Source organism: Limulus polyphemus, unplaced genomic scaffold (genome assembly GCF_000517525.1).
Source record: "Limulus polyphemus unplaced genomic scaffold, Limulus_polyphemus-2.1.2 Scaffold1129, whole genome shotgun sequence".
In the NCBI taxonomy this organism is placed as follows: Eukaryota; Metazoa; Arthropoda; class Merostomata; order Xiphosura; family Limulidae; genus Limulus; species Limulus polyphemus.
Window position 1 is genome coordinate 136,529 of NW_013666739.1, and position 24,272 is coordinate 160,800.

A 24,272-nucleotide genomic window follows, 5' to 3' on the forward strand; every position below is an offset into this window, starting at 1 on the left:
TTTTTTCATTCATATTTGAACATAAGAAAACCTAATTTTGTTGTTGTGCATATAAGCGTCACTTCTAACATTAAAAACGTAATTCAGATTTTATGTCAAAACCACATACTACCTAATATTGCATACTATGAATTAACGTTTGTTTTTGTTTTGAAGACCGCATATTGGATGATATTGATTACCTAACTTAGATCTTGTAGGCATGCGATCAAATGTCAATTGTAGGCATGCGATCAAATGTCAAAGATTTGCTTTAATGTTCTGAGCAGCCTTAATGCTGACTATCGTTGTAAGACCTGATTCAGTTCATCCGGGTACATCGCAAGCTGCTGAATGCCAGAAAGCTCAGTTTTTCTGAGCAGATTGAAGGCTTCTTTCCACCCAAACCTGATTCAGTTTTTCTGAGTAGATGCCAGGCTGTTTAATGCCTAAAAGTACAGTTCTTCTGAGCAGACGAAAAGCTATTTGTCACCAATATCTGATTCAATTTTTCTGGGTAGATGCCAGGTTGCTTAATGTCTAAAAGTACAGTTCTTCTGAGCAGACGATAATCTATTTATCACCAATATCTGATTCAGTTTTTCTGGGTAGATGCCAGGTGGTTAATGCCTAAAAGTACAGTTCTTCTGAGTAGACGAAAGGTTATTTATAACCAATATCTGATTCATTTCTTCTGGATAGATTCCAGGTTGTTAATGCCTAAAAGTACAGTTCGTCTACGCAGATGAAAGGCTGTTTATCATTAAGCCCTGAATCAGTTTTTTTTTGCACAAATAGCATTACATCTGAAAATAAATACACTGGAAAGTAAGCGTTTATTATTTCATATGATGTTCATGAGGATATTTGTAACTAAAATGTATTACTTTTTATATAAAATAATTTTCAACGCTTGTTTTATGTGTGTTTGACTAATGTTTATCACGTATTAATAATTGAGATTACATTTTCATCGATAAACAAAGTTTTTATGTATTTGTTTTTCTTTGTTGCGCGTATTGCTTGTGATTTCTGTATATATTTTATTGTATTCTTGATATTATCTATAAGCTGGTTAAACACGTGTATAGACTTATATCAAACTCCATCTTGATGGACAAAGGGCAGCTAAGCTCGGCCTTGTTTCATACTTAAGGTTCAAGAACCGATCAAAGATTTATTTGCTTGAGTTAGGACTTTGATAATAGCTGATAGCAAGAGCTCACCTAAATTTTTTCCATGACCTACATATATATATACTTACAGGCACGTGTGGGCACTCATATGTAAACAAGAACAATCGTAGTAATATTAAATACTATTGTCTACAAGTTGAAAGCAGGAATTTTCAGGTTACAAGAGTCAGCTAGCCTATACGTTTTAATAGAACACCAGAAATATAAGAAAATAATCATATTGTTTCTAGTCCCCAGTAAAACTTTACTTGAATCAGAACCGCTTTTTTTTAGTTATAAGTTATTGTAGGGAAGAACAGAATGGTAGACAGTAAAAATATTACCCAGTGCAATGGTAAGATCGCAATTCTAACACGTCCCTCGATGGGACAGCGGTAAGTTCACATAGTTATGATGCTAAAATCCGGGGTTCGATTCCCCGCGATGGACACAGCAGATAGCCCAATGTGGCTTTGCTCTAAAATAAAACAACAAATACTATTCCAACACTTCTTTGTTTGACTATCAAATATCATTGAGCGCTATGATTACTAAAGATCTCAGTTGAAATCCCAAGACATTCAGAATTGTAACGTTTATTGAACTAATTTATGCCCCCCCCCCAGTGGCACAGCGGTATGTCTGCGGACTTACAACGCTAGAAACCGGGTTTCGATACACTTGGTGGGCAGAGCACAGATAGCCCATTATGTAGCTTTGTGCATAACTTCAAACAAACAAACTATTTTATAATAGAAACATTATTCTAATGCTTTATAGGTTTTAACTGTTCTTAATGCTTAGTCGAAATTCTGTGGACCTTACATAACTTTGTTATTTACGGCCAAACGGTTTAGCCCAAAATACCTTGAATGCATTTGGCGTCATCGTATTTTTATCAGATGTTTGTGTGGCACAATGCCATATAACATTTATTTTAATCATCACTACATCATTTTCGTATATTAATTCTTTAAAACAATGAACTACATTGTGGGGTCCTTGAATAAGTTTTTATTTGCTGTTGATCACAAAGCTACATAGTGGGTTATCTGTGTTCAGCCCATCGCGGGTATTGAAAACAGTTTGTTGCGTTATAAGCCCTCAAGCTTACGGTTGAGCCATTAGGGAAGGTGGACTTGAATTGTTAAACTGTAGCACTGGTAGGAATGGTGAGTCTATTATTGTTACTGAGAGTAGATTCGGTATTATTTATAATTAAAGTTCAGTTGCAAAAGCAACGTACAAACACAACGACGCTAAAAGACATCACATTTTATCATTGAAACTATATTTGCTGATTTTATTGACTGTAATGTTTCAAACATCGGGTGCGAGACAAAAACAAACATCAATAATATTTGAAAAATTAATTTCGAAAAGAAATAACTTGCAATAATTGTTATATACAATTCACGTACCTGTAGGTTTTACAAGTACTCAGACAATAGGTTTAACAAGTATTTAGCTTGGAAGCCAAAATATCTTAAGGAACTGTCTGTGTTTGTCTTTTTTTAACAAGAACATTGAATATGAAAAACACAAACAAACTACTTGCGTGTATATACAATAAAATATTTAAACAAATGCTCTACTCATATAAGAAACATTATAATGTAATAATGCTACAAAATAATCAAGTTGTAACGTAAAACTGATTTACGGTAATAATAATGTAAAGTAATAACACTGTAAAAAATATATTGTGATGTAATAATGCTGTAAAATAACCATTTTATAATGCAATCAGGTAGTAATGCTATGATGCTAAAGTAAACATATAAGTTCAAATTATTTTCTTATGTTCGTTCTGAAACTGATAGAAATAGAAAAAAAAACAGTTATTGGTCACTTGCGTTTATGTGATATATCTTAATCATGCATACATGCAAGAGATCACAAAGACTGAAAGAAACTGTAACCAACTGAACTAGTAAAGTAAAAGAGTATTAGGTAATTATTTCCTTTTATCAATGGGCGTGGCTTTAGTAAATATAATTTCTAAGAAACCTAGTTGCTAAAAAATAGAAAACTTGGAACCTAATCCTTACTTTGGCGGGAATTCAAATCAACAAGTAAGTACTTTTGACGATCATAAAATCAACACTTCTGAGGATGTAGTCGTAGAGAACACTTTGAAATAAATCTTACCATCATCATTTATTCGACATCGCTTGTCTTCCCGTAATACCTAAAATAAAAGTATTTTTAAACTTATATTTGTAATTTATCATACAGTCCAGGCGTTTTCATTTATTTCATAGTATTTTTATTCATGTTATTTAATTAAGACTTCCTAAATTCATGCTAAACCTTGTCCATTTTTTTCTGAACAGGTTGGAGCTTTGTTGTACATAAGAACCAGATTTTCATCTGAATTCATACTTTTTGAATAATTATTAACAGAAATAATCGGCCCAGCATGACCTGGTTGTTAGGGCGCTCTACTCTCAATCTGAGGGTCGCGGGTTCGAATCCCCGCCCCATCAAAGATTCTCACACTTTCAGCCTTGTAACCCAAGAGTTGGCGGTGGTGACTAGCTACCTTCTCTCTAGTCTTTCACTGCTAAATTAGGGACGGCTAGCGCAGATACCCCTCGTATAGCTTTGTGCGAAATTCAAAACAGTGTAAGACTATAGGGAAGGCAGCTAGTCATCACAACTCACCGCCAACTCTTGGGCTACTCTTTTACCAACGAATAGTTGGATTGACCGTCACATTATAACGCCCCAACGGCTGAAAGGGTGAGCATGTTTGGTGGAACGGGGATTCGAACTCGCGACCCACAGATTGCAAGCCGAAGTCCCTAACCACCTGGCCATGCCGGGCCTTAGGTGAATGTACGCCAAAATTCTGAAATGAATTAGAGCTAAGATTGGTCACCAGATGGCAATACTAATCAATCAAATTATGTGAAAAACAGTTTATAGACTAGCAATAAAACTTTTAAGTAGTACTTAATAGTTCGCTCAGGATAGTTGCGCTTGTCGGTCGAAATATTGTCTCCAAACTTTTTAAATAAGCCTAAAACAAAATATTTTCAAAACAAACTATTATACTATTTCCGTGTCTTTATTCGTTACGTTATAATGCGAAAATCAGGGGTTCGATTCCTCGCGATATACAGAGCGCAGATTGCACATTAGGTGACTTTGGGCTAAAAACAGCAACAACACCATTTATTAAGAGTAACTGAATTTATCAGTAATGATAATTAAATGATAATTCCTGAGATTAAGAATAAATTACGGTATCATTACAACTGTTACTCTAGCGGTGGAATTCTTGCAATAGAAATAACTGGATGTACTAGTAATAATTATCAATAATGAAGTCCGCTAAATAGGCCAGTGATGTTCTTGATAAGAAAGTATACTAATAACAACTATCATTCTACTGTAGTTCTATACAGTAGACTAGAAAAGCTTTATGTTGAGGTCTCGCATTGTGTTTGTTTGTTTTGAATTTCGCGCAAAGCTACACGAGGGCTATCTGCGCTAGCCGTCCCTAATTTAGCAGTATAAGACTAGAGGGAAGGCAGCTAGTCATCACCACCGCCAACTCTTGGGCTACTCTTTTACCAACGAATTGACGGATTGACCGTCACATTATAACGCCCCCACCGTTTGGTGTGACGGGGATTCGAACCCGCGACCCTCAGATAGCGAGTCGAGCGCCCTAACCACCTGGCCATGCGGGGCTCGCATTGTGATACCTCTAGTTGGAATAGTGAAATAATTAGATGTATCTGTTACTGTTATTAGACTTGCTGAGTTCGTGCATTAAAGATATAACCAATATCTGTTATACTAATTCATACACATCTGTTATACTTGTTCATAGTTAACGTTCTACGATTCTCTAAATGTACCAATAGCAACAACTGAATTTGTAGAAATTGAATGAATTGAAAACAGTTATTTTACTGTTTTTAAAAAAAGTGTTTTAAGGTACATCTTTATGAAGTACTTCAATTCGACAACTTTTTGTTGACATCAGTTGCTCGAAGTATGGAGCTACGGAAAGGAATGTCGTTCGCATTGATAAAATAAATACCAATTTCGTTCCCCTTGTAAACAACAATGCGCAAATGGAACGTTCGGAGAGTGAGACTAATGACTGACATAGTCTTAATGAAGATGCATGTATACAGCTACAGTCATACTGATAATCCCTATGCCAAATATCATCTTCATCAATCGTTTGCTCTTAATGTTTGTTTTATAACAAAGCCATTGTTAACTCTTAAGTTAGATTAAATTAGTGACCGATCAGTGTGATAATTAAGTTCTCCGTACATTTCCTTCATTTTGTTTACAGAGTTCCTCTTGTTAAAGTAGTTACAATTCGAGCACTGTTCTTGTTCTTTTATCGTAAAATGTTTGTTTACAGAGTTCTTCTTGTTAAAGTAGTTACAATTCGAGCACTGTTCTTGTTCTTTTATCGTAAAATGTTTGTTTACAGAGTTCTCTTGTTAAAGTAGTTACAATTCGAGCACTGTTCATGTTCTTTATCGTAAAGTGTAAATAGTTGATTGTTTTCCTGCTTACGAAAGAATATACAAGACATACTTTCTGAAAGCAGACTTTATTGATAGAAGACGCCAGTTTCTACATTCACTGTTAGGGCCAAGTAATAATGTTGATACATTTGTTTCTATTTTCTACTTACACTTTTATATTTTGACATATATTCAAAACATTTCTGACAGTTTTTTTTTGTTTTTTTTCCCAATAAGATATATATAAGTGATTAATATTAACATCTAGATAGTTTCGTACTTTTGTTTGTCCACTCCAATAAACTTTAATTTATCATTTAGATGATTTCCGGTTAGTTTCGTATTCTTCTGTTAAGAGGACAATATTCTGCATATTCTTCCCAGGAACAGCCCATGGAGCTGTGACAACATTCATACATAATTCCTCGCTTGGTGAATCGATAGCTTCTGCTTGGCTTAGCATTTCTTAGTATACTATGTGCCAGAGTTTCTGGCAAAAATGATCCGGTATCACCTGTAGAAATGAAGACAGTACAAATAAGTAATTGATATTTCAAAATATTTGTATAATTATTTTAATGTAACCTCAATTGAATTACAGTTGTTTCGAAATGACCATAAATTCAACGCACTTTCATACATTGCAGGTAAGTATCGCTGGTTGTTCACTAATACTTTGTCTTAAACCAACAATCTCTTAAAAATTAACAAGACGTAAAACACATCACTTTATATAATGCATTGTGTAATTTTATATTTATTATACGTTTTATTAAAACAAATGTTTTTAACTTCAAGGAAAGAATGGGAAGTTATAGTTCTCTAATATTATTACTTACAGACTTTATAGTTTCTGCCTCTCCATATGATTATTCGTATTTTTTACATTTGATTGTTTATTTCTATAAACTTGATTATTACTTCTTTTTTATTGTTACTTATTAAAATCTTTTAATTGATATGTTTATACTAGACTGCTATTTTTACAAATTTAATTATTGATATTATACTTGATTGTTACTTTTTATAAATTTGATTATTTATCTTACATTTGATATTGTAACTTTTATAAATTTAATTATTAATATTACACTTGACATTGTAACTTTTATAAATGTAATTATTGATATCACATTTGATATTATAACTCTTCATACATTTGATTATTGATATTACATTTGATATTGTAACTTTTTGTAAATTAAATTATTGATATCACATTTGATATTTTTAACTTTTATTAAATCTAATTATTGATATCGCACTTGGTATAATAACTTTTTGTAAATTTAATTATTGATATCACATTTGATATTTTAACTTTTATTAGATTTAATTATTGATATCACATTTGATATTTTTAACTTTCATTAAAGCTAATTATTGATATCGCATTTGGTATAATAACTTTTTGTAAATTTAATTATTGATATCACATTTGATATTTTTAACTTTTATTAAATCTAATTATTGATATCGCACTTGGTATAATAACTTTTTGTAAATTTAATTATTGATATCACATTTGATATTATAACTTTTATTAAATTAAATTATTGATACCAAATTTGATATTTTAACTTTTATTAGATTTAATTATTGATATTACATTTGATATTATAACTTTTATTAAATTTAATTATTGATATTACACTTGGTATTTTAACTTTTATTAAATTTAATTATTGATATCACACTTGGTATTTTAACTTTTATTAAATTTAAATATTGATATCACACTTAGTATTATAACGTTTTGTAAATTTAATTACTGATATCACATTTGATATTTTAACTTTTATTAAATCTAATTATTGATATCACATTTGATATTTTAACTTTTATTAAATTTAATTATTGATATTGCACTTGATTGTTACTTTTATTAATTTAATTATTTATATTGCTCTTTCTTATTAATTTTATAAATCTGATTGCGGTTTTTTCTCACTTTCATGCCTGATAGTTGTATTTTTACATTTAACGATTGGTTGTTAATATTATTGTTTTTTTTCATAGATAGGTTTCAACTTCAGGTATATATTTGAAATTATTGTAGTCAAGTTAATTTTATAATTTTTTTGCAAAGAACAACAAAAAATGAATTTTAGAAACGTGCTAGAACTGTTTGCAAAGTCTTTATACGTTAAAAGTGAAAAAATAACTGCGTTAATAAAGTGCACAGAGCTTTCTTTAACTATAAATATAAATAGAGAAACATTCTATTATTTTATGAATAATTCCATTTTGAGTGAGAGTATATTTTGAAAAATATCAAAATAATTAATAATCCAGCCCGTTACTGTTATCTATGAATATAGTTTCTTCGTTTTTTTAGTAGTAATGAACAATTCTTTCATAAAAGAACATAAAGACAAACAAGATTACGTACCCATTGATCTTTGAATCATAGTACTGTGCCGTTTAATCCGTTCTAGTTTATAGACATCCTTCCTACAAGCCCACTCCATGTGACTAAATAGTTCCTGAAAACAACGCTGGTGACGCTCTTCATGCCAAACTGCTTGCCAATCAAACCTGCTTCTGCATGACAACAAAATAACCTGACATGTACAACCAATATTGTGTATCAAAGGTTGTATATTACTGAGTAAAAGTTTCCACGTCACCCGATATTCGTTTAATGAAACGTCGACGGTACGTTTGTTTTTAATTATGCACAAAGCTACACAAGGACTATCTGTGCTCTGCTCACCACGGGTATCGAAACCCGGTTTTTAGCGTTGTAAGTCCGCAGACATACCGCTGTGCCACTGGGGGGCACGACGGTACGAATCTTGTTTCTAAAACTAGTAAAACAGTAGTTTTCTATTTATCATCGTTAGTATTTATTTCTTGACTAACGGTAATTACGTTCACACACGAGTACTCTTATATGTTACGTCTCAGAATATTTTCTCTTTTATTGTTTTATTTATATATTATTGTAATCTAGGGGGAGGGAGAGCAAGAAACCTGTGGTTTGAGAATCACGGTAATAACTCTCCAAGTATAGCAAGGAGCCTGTAACTGTAGAATTACATTAATGACTTAACAATTATATCAGGAAATTCGTGAATATAGATTGAACACAGTATTCCAAATGTGACCTGACCTATGACCTATACAATCTCTTTTGACTTTAAGTAGCAGGGAATCGTGGTTATAAAAGAGTCGCACTTATGACTCTTTAAGTAGCAGAGGACCCGTGGTTATATAGAGTCACGTTACTGATTTGACAGATCTAACGTGTAACCAGTGAATATGGGAAATCACTCTGATGGCGGAATAAGTAACAAAAAGTCACGATAGTAAATAATAGTAAACCTGTGAGCATATACAGTTGTTTAATGATCGCTAAGTAGCAAGCGGTTTGTTTGTTTTTGAATTTCGCGCAAAGTTAATGAGGGCTATCTGCGCTAGCCGTACCTAATTTAGCAGTGTAAGACTAGAGGAAAGGCAGCTAGTCATCACCACCCACCGCCAACTCTTGGGCTACTCTTTTACCAACGAATAGTGGGATTGACCGTCACATTATAACGCCCCCACGGCTGAAAGAGTGAGAATGTTTGGTGTGACGGGGATTCGAACCCGCGACCCACAGATTGCGAGTCGACCGCCCTAACCACCTGGCCATGCCGGACAGTAGCAAGCGGACTAATTACTATACACTGTACAAGAAGAATCCAGGTTGTTGTTTTTTTTTAGTATGTTCTTTCGCCAGCACCCTAATACTGGTAGCAAACATTTTCCACCCCAAATACCGAACCCATTGTATCTTTATGAATACCTCCTAAGTTTTAAATGTGTTGTTAAAACTTATAGTGGATCAAATCACTATTGTTTTCGAGTCCTGTATGATGAAAAAAGTGCTATTAAATGACAAATGATTTTTAGGAAATTTAGCAAGTTGGTGTATTTTAAAGTGTGGATTAGGCCTAAGTTTTTGAGAACAAATTTCTGAAAGCCACATACCAATGGATATAAATAAGAAAATATTAAAGAGTACTCATAAAATCAGTTGGAAAATGCATAAAATTGGGATCTATATCAGACCTTATTGATAAAGTACTGCTAGAGTTCAATACTATTCTCTCTCTGAAAGAATCGAAACTAATACAACTGGTGTTCTTAAAAAAACAAATAACACACCAAGTTAAATGTGTTTGAGTATGTGCTTATATATCTTATCGCCACAAATTTACCGTAAGTCAAGATAATTCGTGTAATTTCAGGGCTAATTATGCCGGCTGGGATACGATAGACATTGTTGTGGTCTAGGCACTAATTATGTTACAAGTTGTTTGGCCAACAGCTTTATGGTGTGAACTGTATTAAATAAGTAGTGTGGTGTAATTATTACCAACTTCATTTAAGTCACTTGCAAGTGACAATTACGGTAAGGATTAATAACACAATATTAATTATTTATTTATTTAAGCACACGTTATTTATTATATTTTTACTTCATTTAAATTTGATATCATGCGGGAGAATTGGCGAACCAGAAAGCTAGACTTCTTGTTCCATGAGCGAGTCAAAACTATATTGTCAACGAGAGAAAAATACATTAGTAATTCTGAAAACGTATGAATGAAAGCAAGGAAGAATAAGGTAATAATATGTCCACCACACTACATCTGGTTCATCTAGTGTCGACGAGGCCTTTCTTTTAATACCAGGACTCGTCAGGCCGGCTGGGATATAACAAATTGGGTAAATTATTCAGGAAATAATAGCAATATTTCGAAGATTCTGATACTTCTCAAGCTGAGATCTTCATGATAAACTTGTGGCTGATAACATTATTCATGTTGACTCCCGTTTTACATAATTAACATGTCATATACAAATTTAATAGTAAATACACTGATTCTCTTTGAAAAAGTTATTAAACATCAGCATCAGACACTTTCCCCAAAGAAAGTGATAAGATTCACGAGCAACCTGGCTATGTCTCAGTCAGACGCGTGAAGAATAATGTAGACGAACTCATGTGAAATACAATATTTCATTTATGCATCATGTGTAAGTATACTGAATGAATTATATTTTTGGGATTCTTACAGCACTATTGTAATATGTAATACATACGTAGTTTATGCTTTTAATTTGACTCATTAAACCACAGAAGTTCTGAATGTAAAAGTATTGATAATATTGTTGACACTTCGATACTTGAATTATGTATTTTTGGTTTCATTAAACTTCTTAATACATAATAAAATTTCCTTTAGGCTATAAAAGAGATGTTACTATGTGCTAAGAATTTAGGAATCTTATGCTGAGTTGTTCAACTCGCATGACGGTTATTGTACTTGGATATCGAAATATTAGACTCAGATAGTAAGTCGCCCTACTCGTATGAAGAGTCATTACACTCTTATAGCGATTTGTTTAAATTCGATATTTCGTCTTTCATCAAAGATGATGAGTCGTCTAACTTGTAACAAGTCATTTTACATGGATAAATAGTAGCCTGACCCATCATCCAAGGAAGTTTGCTAGAGAATTAAAATATAGCCTGAACTCATTTCAACGAGCCACTTGACTCTCTAGACCAGTCGAATAAGGCATAAGCAAATGACTCACTTGTTTGAGTCAGGTGACTAGTCTGTGGTTTTCAATGTGTCTACTCACCTAGTTCTAAAAACAGTCTCCCAGGATGAATGAGCAGAAGCGCTCACGAAACTCACAATCAAGAATGTCGTCCATAGGTGACTTACAAAGCTTTGGCTTTGCTGTACTTTTTCCATATGGCGGCAAAGCGATAGAACATATAGGCCGAATCTGAAAAAAAAAACATTCAAGGAAAGGATATGATTAAATAACTATAAAATTTAAAGAAAATTAATATATAGCCTCAAGTAAGACCTTGAATATTAAGTACCTAATTTTAAATCTTGTTTGTAATTAAGCACAAAGCTACACAATGGGCTATCTGTGTTCTGCCCACCACAGGTATCGAAACCCGGATCCTAGCATTATAAGTCCGAAGACATACCGCTGTGCCACTGGGGGGGGGGGCAAACATTAAGAAAGGAAGCTTCAGATCGAGTTTGAAAAAATCTAAACCACACAACGGAAGGAAGAAACCAGAAAGGCATTAACATATTTCAACCAGTGGTTCCTTTTGTGCGAGTAAGTCAAGTTGGTCAATAAAATGTTAAATATATAAAAAATATTCAACTGGCTCTAAATGTAAATATTTTGTGATTATATTAAGATTAGATATAAACCGTAATCAGGATAAGTGATCAATGATTTATGCTCTATTGTACCCCAACAACAATGAAACACCAATCACATTTTTTAAAATAATTCTACATTATGATACTGAGCAACACAAGATAAAAATTAAACACAGGAAACAGAATGTATTTAGGTCTACAACTCATAGGCTAATATTATATAATTTCAGGTGATTGTGATGTGGTAAGGCTGATTGTTTAGTATGTAGTTTAAAGTAATAATGCTAGATTTACAGTATAAATGTTTATCTGCCATACGATACTACCCATTTCTGAACTTTTCCCCAGTGAATCATTGAAATCAATAAGTGTTGGTTATGTAAAATTTAAGTGCTCGGACTACAATTATAATTTAGGAAACATAGACTGAAACACATAGTTTCGTACATTTTTATATTTCTTATGCTGCCAATACTTTTAAGTTAATTTTATGAAAATGAAATCGACATATCTAACTTCTTCGGCTTCAGATACCATTTATTTATTTGAATGAATTCGGACGAGAGACAGGTTGCACATCACCTTGGAAGGTTCAGTAGATTTTATCAGTCATCTTTAGTTCGATAAGATTATAAGTCTTTACCTGGTATAAGTGACCAGTGGTACCTGATTTAGGTCTGCACTAAAACTTTAAACAACCTCAAAACGTGTATAAGCCTTTCAAAATTTCTGCTTGATTTTCATGAGCTGTATCCATATATGAATTTTTAAAACTGATTTCATGAGTTGTATCTATATATGAATGTTTAAAACTGACTAATTTCATGAGTTGTATCTATATATGAATGTTTAAAACTGACTAATTTCATGAGTTGTATCTATATATGAATGTTTAAAACTGACTAATTTCATGAGTTGTATCTATATATGAATGTTTAAAACTGACTAATTTCATGAGTTGTATCTATATATGAATGAATGTTTAAAACTGACTAATTTCATGAGTTGTATCTATATATGAATGTTTAAAACTGATTAATTTCATGAGTTGTATCTATATATATGAATGTTTATAACTGACTAATTTCATGAGTTGTATCTATATATGAATGTTTAAAACTGATTAATTTCATGAGTTGTATCTATATATGAATGTTTATAACTGACTAATTTCATGAGTTGTATCTATATATGAATGTTTAAAACTGATTAATTTCATGAGTTGTATCTATATATGAATGTTTGAAACTGACTATTTTCATGAGTTGTATCTATATACGAATGTTTAAAACTGATTAATTTCATGAGTTGTATCTATATATGAATGTTTGAAACTGACTATTTTCATGAGTTGTATCTATATACGAATGTTTAAAACTGACTCTTATTTGAACAATGAAGCACATGAAACTTTAGTTCTTAAGTAATTAAGTAGCACTGATATCTCAAGAATAAGTTTATTTTTAAGTTAAAAATCGCAAAATATAGCGTGTTCAAAATTTTACCATCTGCATATCAGATAAGTATTTATGTTTTTTACGTTCAGTAAATGGTGATAACAACGACTTATAATAGACTTCGATAACTATTTTGTGAATTAAGGTAAAAGGAAAATCATCTTGTGAAAAAGCCTTAATTATTTCAGCTTTTGGCACCTAAGAAAACGTGTTATTATGATAAGTTGTTGCGAATATGTGACACCTACAACATAATTACTGTATATTCTTAACGGAACCAATAAAGAATAAAGTCAATTAGAAGTGAGGTGACGTCGTTCAAGGTGCTTTCATTGCTGAACTTAATATTCCCGCCTACAGTTATTTTTATTAGACAAGAAGGGATTGGAAAGAAAGAAAATGTTCAATTAATAACGTATGTCAACAAAAATTACTTAGCCTAGAGCAATGCTTCTATCTAGATTTTTGATGAGTAAAGTAAAGTATTCTTGTTCTAAAACATTGTTTGTATTAAATTATCCAAAGGTCATTACAGGAACCAATAGATACATGACTTTCAAAAAGAGCTAAAGTATTCGCAAGGATAGAGCAAATGGAGTAGTTTATTTAAGATATTTTGTTTCGATGTATTCCACCCTCAATTCAATGGTTAATCAGACAGTCATCAGGTATGTTAACTCATTGTTATTGACTAAAAATAATTGAGGCCTAAGTAATAGATTTCATATATATATATATATATATTATTATTATTATTATTAAAGGCTAATCGCTCTTTACAAAACGTTATTCTATGACCCATGCCACTCCTTCAACATCATCCGTCGTACTCAGTTTGATATTCTTCATTACGCGTCATTCCCCGACGCTAAAATTTCTATTTTAATAATCTTCTGCGAAGAATAGCGGGTTAATTCTAGATCACACAGCTTGAAGAATTTTCAACGAACTCTCCGTGCTAGTGGACGTTGGTTTTTAAGACCACGTTTAAGTAGTTCAAAGGGACTTGAAGGCATGTGTTAGAAGGTCAATGCTGTGATATCAATTTTCGGCCATCTTTCCGATTAGAACAGTCGTTGGGTTTGAGGTGTGGTTGAAAGTTCGTGAACTTTCGACAAGTTCAAACCCTTGTATGTTATGTTGTTAATGAAATAATAATGTCTAGTTGCACTGTAATAAAATTTTGGGTCAGAAGGTTCTCTTTCTTAACCATAGCCTTCACTTTGCGGATGAGGTCAGTGTCTCTAATTGGGTTGGACTGTAGTTTATTTGGAAACCGTTGCTTTCCTAAATGTTTTTCTGGGCAAATTTTGCACTTCCACAAGAACATTCAAAACCATTCCATGAAATGTTGCGTCCTTTGGCTCTAGGAATATCGGGAAGAGTTGTAACATAAAATATGGCATATTCTACAAACATACGTCTATCCACGGCAACACTGCACTGTCCAAAAGTCGGGAATTCTTCATAGCCAAATATACATATGTTAACATGTACTTCTTGGTAGCATATGTCTATATTAGTATATGCAAATCGTTCTTATAACATGCGATTAACCCTCTGTACAAGCATGCCTATATTACTTAAATAACTATATCTCGCTTAATCTATCAAAATTACCAAATAAGATAACTGTAAATTATTCAGGTATTTGTTGGTGAATATATCTATATAAAGTTATATCTAAATAATTTTAGATATATCCTAAAACAGCACGATATACATCTGACATTTAACGTGTCGTTTTAGCTTTGTGAGACTAAAATTGGTAGATTATACGTCTAAGGGTTTTCAAGACGCGTATGGTCACTTTAACTTTTAATATTAGTTTTGTAAAACTACCGTTTGGTTGCTTACACGTCTAAGGATTTTTTAAGACACATATGACCATTTTATCCTTAAATATTAGTTTTGTAAGACTGACGTTTGGTTGATTACATGTCTAACGACACTGTAAGACACAATGTGTGATAAGCATCTTCTTACAGATCCCAGAATTATTTTGATGTAATTTTACATTTTAAGAACATATGCTAACCATTCCTGTCTTGCTGGATATCACGAGTGAATAAAATTTATAAATACATTATTGTAATCTTATATAAATTATTATGTATGAACAGACTGTCGAGATAGATGGAAGTCTCCATCTTTTATAAATTGTTATGTATGTACAGATTACTGGTACAGGAATTACTTGAATTGCGCTACAAAGAAAGAAAATGGATTTATAAGAGCCAATTAAAATGGCTTTTATGTATATATTCATTAGTCTTTTTTAACTAAATTAATTATGCATCGTGATTTCTCAATAACAAAACAACAACAAAACCGGCAGGTCTCTCTTCACTGCGTGACAATAATGTAGTGTCAGACAAATCTTGTTATGAAATGAGCATTTTAATTATATTAAAAGCCGAAAGATACTATTATAAATATTTAATTTAGTCTGTACAACACATTAGTGTGTTCTTTTTAGGGTATATCTAATACTGTTGGGTTACATTAATATCTTAACACACTAAAAATATTGTAAAAAACTGAGAGCATCGATATAAGACAAACTATTATTCTTAGGGTATTTTCAATAGACATGTTAGTTTCTATAGGTGTAAGAGCCATAACTAATTATCCTGCTTACGTGTCTTTAACTGTACTTAGACACTTGATTTCCAATTTAACCTGTAAATTCATTCTGTGGCATTGCGAGAAAGAATTAAAATTTAAATGTTGTTCAGTTTATTTCTATTTTAGTGTCTTAAAGATGAATGAGATCAAACTTATTAAAACTCAAATACACAGCAGAAGGTTTTAAAGATTACTTATCTATTGTTCTAAACAAGTGAGCTGAGTTGTGACAACCTTCTTAACTTTTGATTAGTTTATTGTTAAGCGCAAAGCTACACAATGGACTATCTGTGCTGTGCCTACTGCGGGTATCGAAGCATGGTTGTAAGCGTTATAAGCCGTCAGACTTATCGATGAGCCATTAGGGGGCCCTACCAAGATATTATTTTATTCTCCGACTAGACCTCCTGCGGCTACCTACCTTACCAAAACAGTTAGAGCAGGCTTAGAGCAGGCTCAAAGCTGACAAAGAAATCTCGTAAAAGTGGAACAAAAGTTTTGTCAGAAGGCGGAGATTCTGGATTCAAAACATTGTTTTCTGAATTAGTTTGATTCTTTACCTTCTTAAGAGAGAAAAGCGGGTTAAATTTAGTAAAGTGTCATGTTGAGTAAATGTTAATTGTACTAAATAGTAAATAGAACGAGTTTTCTCTTCAAATTAAACTTTGATTACGAAACAATGTTAAGAATTCATTTCATGCAATCTTCTCAACAAGAGCGTGTCCCAATGTATTATGTTTTAGAGGTATGAGAACCAGAAATTCCCATAACGTAGTTTAATTATTTTAGTTTCTTGTTTATAGGAGTTCAATTAAAGTAAGTTTCTTATTGAATCTCTATTACCTCTTATCATATGTATAATTTATGTTGCATGAATTGTCAAACTCTTCCTTAAATTATAAGACATTGGGCTTCCTTGTATTTTTTAAACACATGAAAAATTACGGCTCATTTCAGTCCTAACAATGATCTGATCGTCATTAAAGCAATAGGGATTAGAGTATAATAAAGTATGGTAATACTTAATAGTAGGGATCGTGATAAAACAAAATGACATCTATAAAAATCACCCCTTTAAAACCACTTTTAAAATGTCTGAATATTAACAAGGACCATTTCAATAAAGCTTATTGTACTTATATAGCCGTCTAAAGCGCTATTTACGTGTTTATTGAGTGAATGAAAATTTCAATATTTCAACGAATTTTCATCTAAGTAATTAAGTAACTGACTTTTCCAGACAAACGTACAGAAAAAAATGGCGATATCGCTCTAATTCTTTCACAGAAGTCTTCCGTCCAGGGTTCCAAATATTTCTTTCTAGTATATATATATAAAACGGACGATGCCCTACTTTGGGCATATAATTAGATTTGAGGGTGGGTTGATAGATATCCTGTGAGTAATAAAATCGAATCGGTTATACACGCACCTCACGCTTGGTATTTCTGGCACACAAAAATACACAGGAAACACAGAAGTATAATAAAAAGTTTTTAAATTTTATAAAGACAAGTAGGGATCGATATATACGTAACCTATAATAATATAGAAAGTTTTAATGCTACAAAAAGTATTGAAACAAGAAATTCAAAACTACAAAACTGTGTTACTTAAAACTTTTTTTATCCCTACTTTGGCTCTGGATAACATAATTACAGTGATTTGCAAAAGTATGGATACTTTTTTTTAATTTTAAGTAACTCAGTTTTGTAGTGTTGTCTTTCTTGTTTTAACACTTTATGTAGCTTTAAAACTTTATATATTACTATAGCTAGCTAGGTTACGTATATATAATATCGATCCCTACTTTTCTTTATAAAATTCAAAAACGTTTTGTAATATTTGTTGATATTATTACGTATATAAGGGTTGTAACCCGCTGACCTTGTAGGAGTTATTATTTGCGTTCACTTGCAGTGTTGTTTTCTAAACTTTCCTGGTTTTTTTTCCATCGTACTGGTGTTTTGTTAGTCTAAAATGTTTTGTTTCTATTCTCTGTTGAGGTGCTACAATGGCAGTAACGATTTTCTTTTAGACTTAAACATAGTGCTATAACATGTTTCATCAACATGTTAGTTTTCATCACTAACAAAACACCCCCCAGTGGCGCAGCGATATATCTGCGGACGTAAACCGCTAGAAACCGGGTTTCGATACCTATGGTGGGCAGAGCACAAATAACCCTTCGTGTAGCTTTGTGCTTAACTACAAACAACAGCAACACTAGCAAAACTATTGTAATTTTTGTGAAAAACTCTGCATCAAATAACAGTGTCTTAATACAGAAGTACGAAACAAATACTTAACATCCTTTCTTCTAGTTTTCTTAATCATAAGTAAGGCATTAGTAGTACAAATGGGGCGGATATACAGTACAAACTATCCACTCATATACTCCTTTAACAACCAAATAATACATCTTCAAAAGTATTTGAGAAACACCCTTAGGCGATAAACAAACCACATACAAAATTACAAGCCATAGAACCATTTGAGAAAGTCAGCATAACAGATAAAAAAATTCACAAAACCACAAATTTCTCAATCTTGCTGACTGACTGACATTGTCGAACGCTTCTAGCTGTGTAACAAACAAACTTAACATAGATATAAGTTAACCAAATAGAACAACAGCACAGGGACCACGTGCTAGTGCTAGCGTGAAGTAAATTATTAAATTAATTAACCAATTTTCAACCCTTAGTATATACACACAACTCACACTATATCATCCAAATGACATGTTACACTAAAGGGTGTACAGTACATACGCACACCCACAATATGCACATACACCATAAGTGAAGAAAATGCACACCATACACACACACAGCATTATTTGGCATAATATTATGGGGCACACCCACACTGAATATATGCATACACGATATCATCAGAAATGAATGAATGATGTATAAAGACACGTCACCCTGTATATGCATACAGGATATCATCAGAAATGAATGAATGATGTATAAGATCATGTCACCCTGTATGAAAAAACGTGCATGAACAAGTGGAAAAAATATTTTAAAAAAACATTAAAAGTGTCGGAATGGGTTCACCAAAAAGTGAGGAAACAAGGCAGGAATGTGCATAGTGTAATAAAACTTTTTCTATACATCTTCACAAGGAGGAGTGCCCAACATCACGGCCATTTCTACTTCGTTTTTCTTTGTTCATGATACTATATAACTTATGGGTACAAATAAAAGTGTATATATGATTCTTCAATATTTATATAGACAATAAGAAATCCATGACGTCGATATACAGAAAACTATTAGGATTGGTTTTTATTTTTGTATTTTAATCGACCTATATAGGTAATGTAGGAAATCCTGTTGCCTTCTCATGCAAAAGAAGGGACAAGTTGTAAAGTAAAGAAAACATACAAGTTATGAGTCCACATGAATATCTGATTCTTCTGGTGCCGTATAAACAGACTTTACAGTATATGTATCGCCTTCAATAATTCCATTCACAAATACCTGTAGTCCTTGTATGATAAGCATAACTAAGTTTGATAAGTTTAAACAACTGGCTTATTGTGTACAGGATAGAAAAAATAAATGAAATAGGCATGGACAGGATGTTAGACACGTCCCCTTGTGAGATTGTACATCATGCTCATTCCTACCTTGTTTCCTCACTTTTTGGTGCACCCATTCCTACACTTTGAATATTATTTTACACTTGTAACATTTGTATTGTTTGTTGACAATGTATTCTCATTCAAGAAGACGGGGAATCTGCATTAGAATTATGATGTTTTGAATTTGGAGAAATAAACTAATAAGTTTATATCTGTACATACGTGTTAAACAGTAGGTCAGAGCTGTCTGTCGCTTTATCACTTACATCATCCAGGCAATAACTGATATATAACAGATATAAGGTACTGGGGAGATTAAAGGTCAAACTCTCAACAAAAAAATAATATTAATTTTTTACGATGCGCACTCGAACTTGACGGAAATTATATCATTTTTGTATGTTGCATAGCTTAACTTGACAAAAATCATATTAACGTTTATGATGCAGAGCTGAACATGACAAAATAGGATTTATTTTAACTGTCTGACGTACATGATGAAAAATCAGAAAAAGTCAGAAAAAATAGTGCATAAGATAAAATTTAATATCTAATAATCTACAAATTTGTTTCTGTAAGTCAGATTAGCTTTTAACTATGCTAGTATAAGCAGGCAGGTTTACATTTCTCTAATACATCTGTATAAGCTAATATTAATACATTTTTATATTCAGAGAGCACGCTTCAAAAAATGATTTGAGATTTTAAATCTTTTCTTCGTAGATTTCCTTAATAAAACAAGAGTCTACAGTTTGGATAACATTCAGACTTTCACCTTCGAGTTGACGTTAATCGACCTGTTGACAACGTGCTAAAATGCGGTACATTGCTATACCAAGATATATTTTTCTCTGTTTTTGCGTTAGTATAGGTCTCAGGCTGTCAATAAATCTTAAAGACAGCAACAAAAATCGTTTGAACATTGATATGCACGATCCAATTAACAATGTGCTTGATACATTCGTGTTTCTTGTTCTTTATTTTGGCCTGGTGGTTAGGGCGCTTGATTTGAAATCTGCATGTCTTTGAACATGCTCGTCTTCTCAGCCGTGGGGGAGTTATGGTATGCGGTGAATGTCACTATTCGTCGGTAAAAAAGTAGACCAAGAGCTAGCGGTTAACATTATCTACCTCCCCTCTAGTCTATAGCTTCTAAATTACAGACGGCTAGCACAGATAGCCCTCGATTAGTTTTGCACCAAGTTCAAAACAAACTTCTTCTTTTTTTACTTATTAGACTCAAACTACAGTTTTCATTTTATATTTTAGCTAATACTGCTTTTTCTACAGTTTACCTTTTCTATTTTAGTTAATACTGCTTTTTTTACAGTTTACCTTTTTTATTTTAGCTAATACTGCTTTTTTACAGTTTACCTTTTCTATTTTAGCTAATACTGCTTTTTTACAGTTTACCTTTTCTATTTTAGCTAATACTGCTTTTTTTACAGTTTACCTTTTCTATTTTAGCTAATACTGCTTTTTTACAGTTTACCTTTTCTATTTTAGCTAATACTGCTTTTTTACAGTTTACCTTTTCTATTTTAGCTAATACTGCTTTTTTTACAGTTTACCTTTTCTATTTTAGCTAATACTGCTTTTTTACGGAAACCCTGGATGTTGTATTTTAATTGCCTATGATGGCGGACTGTCATGAAAAATCAAACAAGTTGAACTGATTATAATAATTTTTAATATAGTTTGAGGAGAAGAAATTACTATTGTTTTAGTTTTAGTTAATGTTTTGTTTCTTTTTTTCTACTGTAAATATATTCATAACAAACCTTGCACTAAACGTTATCACGTTTGTTTGTTTTTTATACTGGTAGAAAGTAAAAAACATCAATTAAAGTCAGTTTAAGAAAAGATAGTTTTCAAGATTCGCAGCACACACACACATTGACTGTATCCAAACCTCCAGCACCTGGGAAGCAGGCTTCTGGAAATTACCGGAAGTTGAAAGCTGACTTGACAAATGAGGCTGTCGAGCTTTTGCGTTGTTTACATCCCATTTCCCGTGAATGTCATAGGTAGAACATCAAAGAAGTTAGTGTATATACATTTAAGTTTAGCACCGATTTATCATGTTAGATCATCAAATATGAGACTATACGACATATTCAGCGTTAATCATAACAATAGACGTATTAATTTGATTTTAAAGCCTCGGTCCTTCTACTTCAAACAACTGCTCAGAACTTATTTATTTTTAGTTTGATATAATTATCATATGGATAGAGTCAACAAGTATTTTAATCTGCAATGCATGAAGATTTTTCTTTCATAACTCTTTTTACTAAAGATAAGAAATGTTGTTTGGAATTTTTCACAAATTATCATTTAAAGTAAGAAAATTGTAAAATGCGATTGAGGTCGAATTAAAAGCTAATTGGTCGTTACATCTCAATAGTCGTATGACGCAGTTATTAAAACGACATATATTCTAAAATCGTGGTTCCTTTGAATCATCTGGATTACTGATAATACTGGCCAAAGAGTCATTTTCATCAGATTGTACATCAGCAGTTTGTACTTCACCAACATATTAACATTTTATAGTCTGACTTACAGTTACATAGTACATCAGCAGTTTGTACTTCACCAACATATTAACATTTTATAGTCTGACTTACAGTTAGATAGTACATCAGCAGTTTGTACTTCACCAACATATTAACATTTTATAGCCTGACTTACAGTTAGATAGTACATCACCAGTTTGTAGTTCACCAACATATTAACATTTTATAGTCTGACTTACAGTTCGATAGTACATCACCAGTTTGTACTTCACCAACATATTAACATTTTATAGCCTGACTTACAGTTCGATAGTACATCACCAGTTTGTACTTCACCAACATATTAACATTTTATAGCCTGACTTACAATTAGATAGTATATCAGCAGTTTGTACTTCACCAACATATTAACATTTTATAGTCTGACTTACAGTTAGATAGTACATCAGCAGTTTGTACTTCACCTGTAGTTACCCGTTAAGAACGTATGTGTACTATTGACGTCTATTTGTTTTCAAACTTTTCTTATCATTGCCGTGTATATCTAAACTATAAACGTTAACCGATTGCTCCATTAGCTTTACACCAGAAAATATATACCTGTTAGAAACGAATTAATTTTCTGATTGTTTGCTATCCTTATCTTCTAAAGTTTCTTATGGCTGCAAAGTTATAAAGATCAACCGTCTATCCTGACTGACCACGTGTACTGTGAAGGGTTATGGTCCTTTCTTTTTAACAATAGACCTACGTTTTTACCACTAACATTTATTGTCTTTTATCTTTTCTTAACATTACCAAGTTTACTTACCCCTAAGTAGTATATTTATATTATAAAGACTTATTGTATTTTGACTTTACTTACAAAGAGTTGTTCAAAAGGATGAAGATCACGCTTCGTGGAGATGATTCAATATCTTTAAAAATCTCTCGTTTTTCTTACTTGTTCAAGCTTTTGATATTAAGAATTTAAACTAAAACAAACTTTTTTTATCCACAATCTAAAATAAAGAGTGAAAAATAATCTGAAATTTGTGTAAAATTGTCTTGTTTAACAGAATATTATTATTCTGTGAAACAAAACAAGACACCTATCGTCTTTAGCTTGAACTGAAGTTGTGAGGTACATATTCGTTTTCATCACGCAGGGGAGGTTACCAGGTTGTCATTCTATTGGTTATGGTCTAGTGACGTCGTACTGTATTAGCAGAGTTTATGGAACATGGTAGGTTTTACCGTATACTAAAGCGTTTCTGTTGAATAAACCTTCAAAAATAAAAATAATAACTATTATGGCTATGATGAGCATTTCTTTTGTTTTCACCATTTCATATATTATTCGACGTATGTAAATGACAGAACTGCAGATTGTGCAAAGGTGTTAATCGTACTTTATGTGACCAATACTCCATTGTGTTGCGCAGATGCGAGTGGTGGCACCACAAGTGACGTGTTTATATGTATACTTCTTTCACGGTAAATTCTACAACAATCGATGGTTTAATGCTTTCACATGTAGATTGGAGAAAAATATAAAAAGTCTTTCCTAAAGAGAAATATTTGTAGAATGATAGTGTTATATGATGGCGAAAAAAAAAGGACACATAATTTCAGTCAAATGAGTGTTCAATGTTTTATATGTAAGCAGAAAACATTCAGAGTTGGACGTTTAGAATAGTAACAGGTTCGAAACCACATTTGAAGCCAATCAGACGCAAAGTTCTCATTCAAAAACTGAAGGCCATGGTTGCGAAAGAGAACCTTTCAACCTGATGGCGGATGAGACTAAAATTACAACATTTACAATCGACCCCACTTGTCTATTTCTCTGGTAGAAAGCCAACGAAGTTTTGTACATTTGGTTTGTTTATAATAATTTAGTCTTGGAAACCCATTTCTATGTACAGTGGAAAGTTTGTTAAGAGTGTTCTTACCACCCATCGCAAGAGATTGTTAGAATAGAAAGTCCGCTACTGGGGAATAGTGCATAATTACGACTGCAAGACTGAGCGCGATTTACCTTGGAAGATGTAGTTCGAAGGTCAACACGGATCGTGTAAGTCCGCTCTATAAGATGTAGTTCCTAGGTCAACACGTTTCGTGTAAGTCCGCTCTATAAGATGCAGTTCCAAGGTCAACACGGGTCATGTAAGTCCTCTTTATAAGATGTAGTTCCAAGGTCAACACGGGTCGTGTAAATCCTCTCTATAAGATGTAGATACT

At 32.5% G+C, this 24,272-nt stretch overlaps 1 protein-coding gene across 1 annotated transcript; it reads right to left on the reverse strand.

The window, feature by feature from the left end:
- Nucleotides 1-5,863: 5,863 nt before the first annotated feature.
- Nucleotides 5,864-23,032, reverse strand: LOC106462268 (probable insulin-like peptide 7). The gene is made up of 4 exons (XM_022389466.1): nt 22,915-23,032; nt 11,297-11,446; nt 8,049-8,200; nt 5,864-6,170 (listed from the first exon to the last, which is right to left on the reverse strand). Exons 2-4 carry the CDS (start codon nt 11,410-11,412, stop codon nt 5,989-5,991), a joined length of 450 nt encoding a protein of 149 aa, XP_022245174.1. The 5' UTR covers nt 11,413-11,446; nt 22,915-23,032; the 3' UTR covers nt 5,864-5,988.
- Between the last annotated feature and the right edge of the window lie 1,240 nt (nt 23,033-24,272).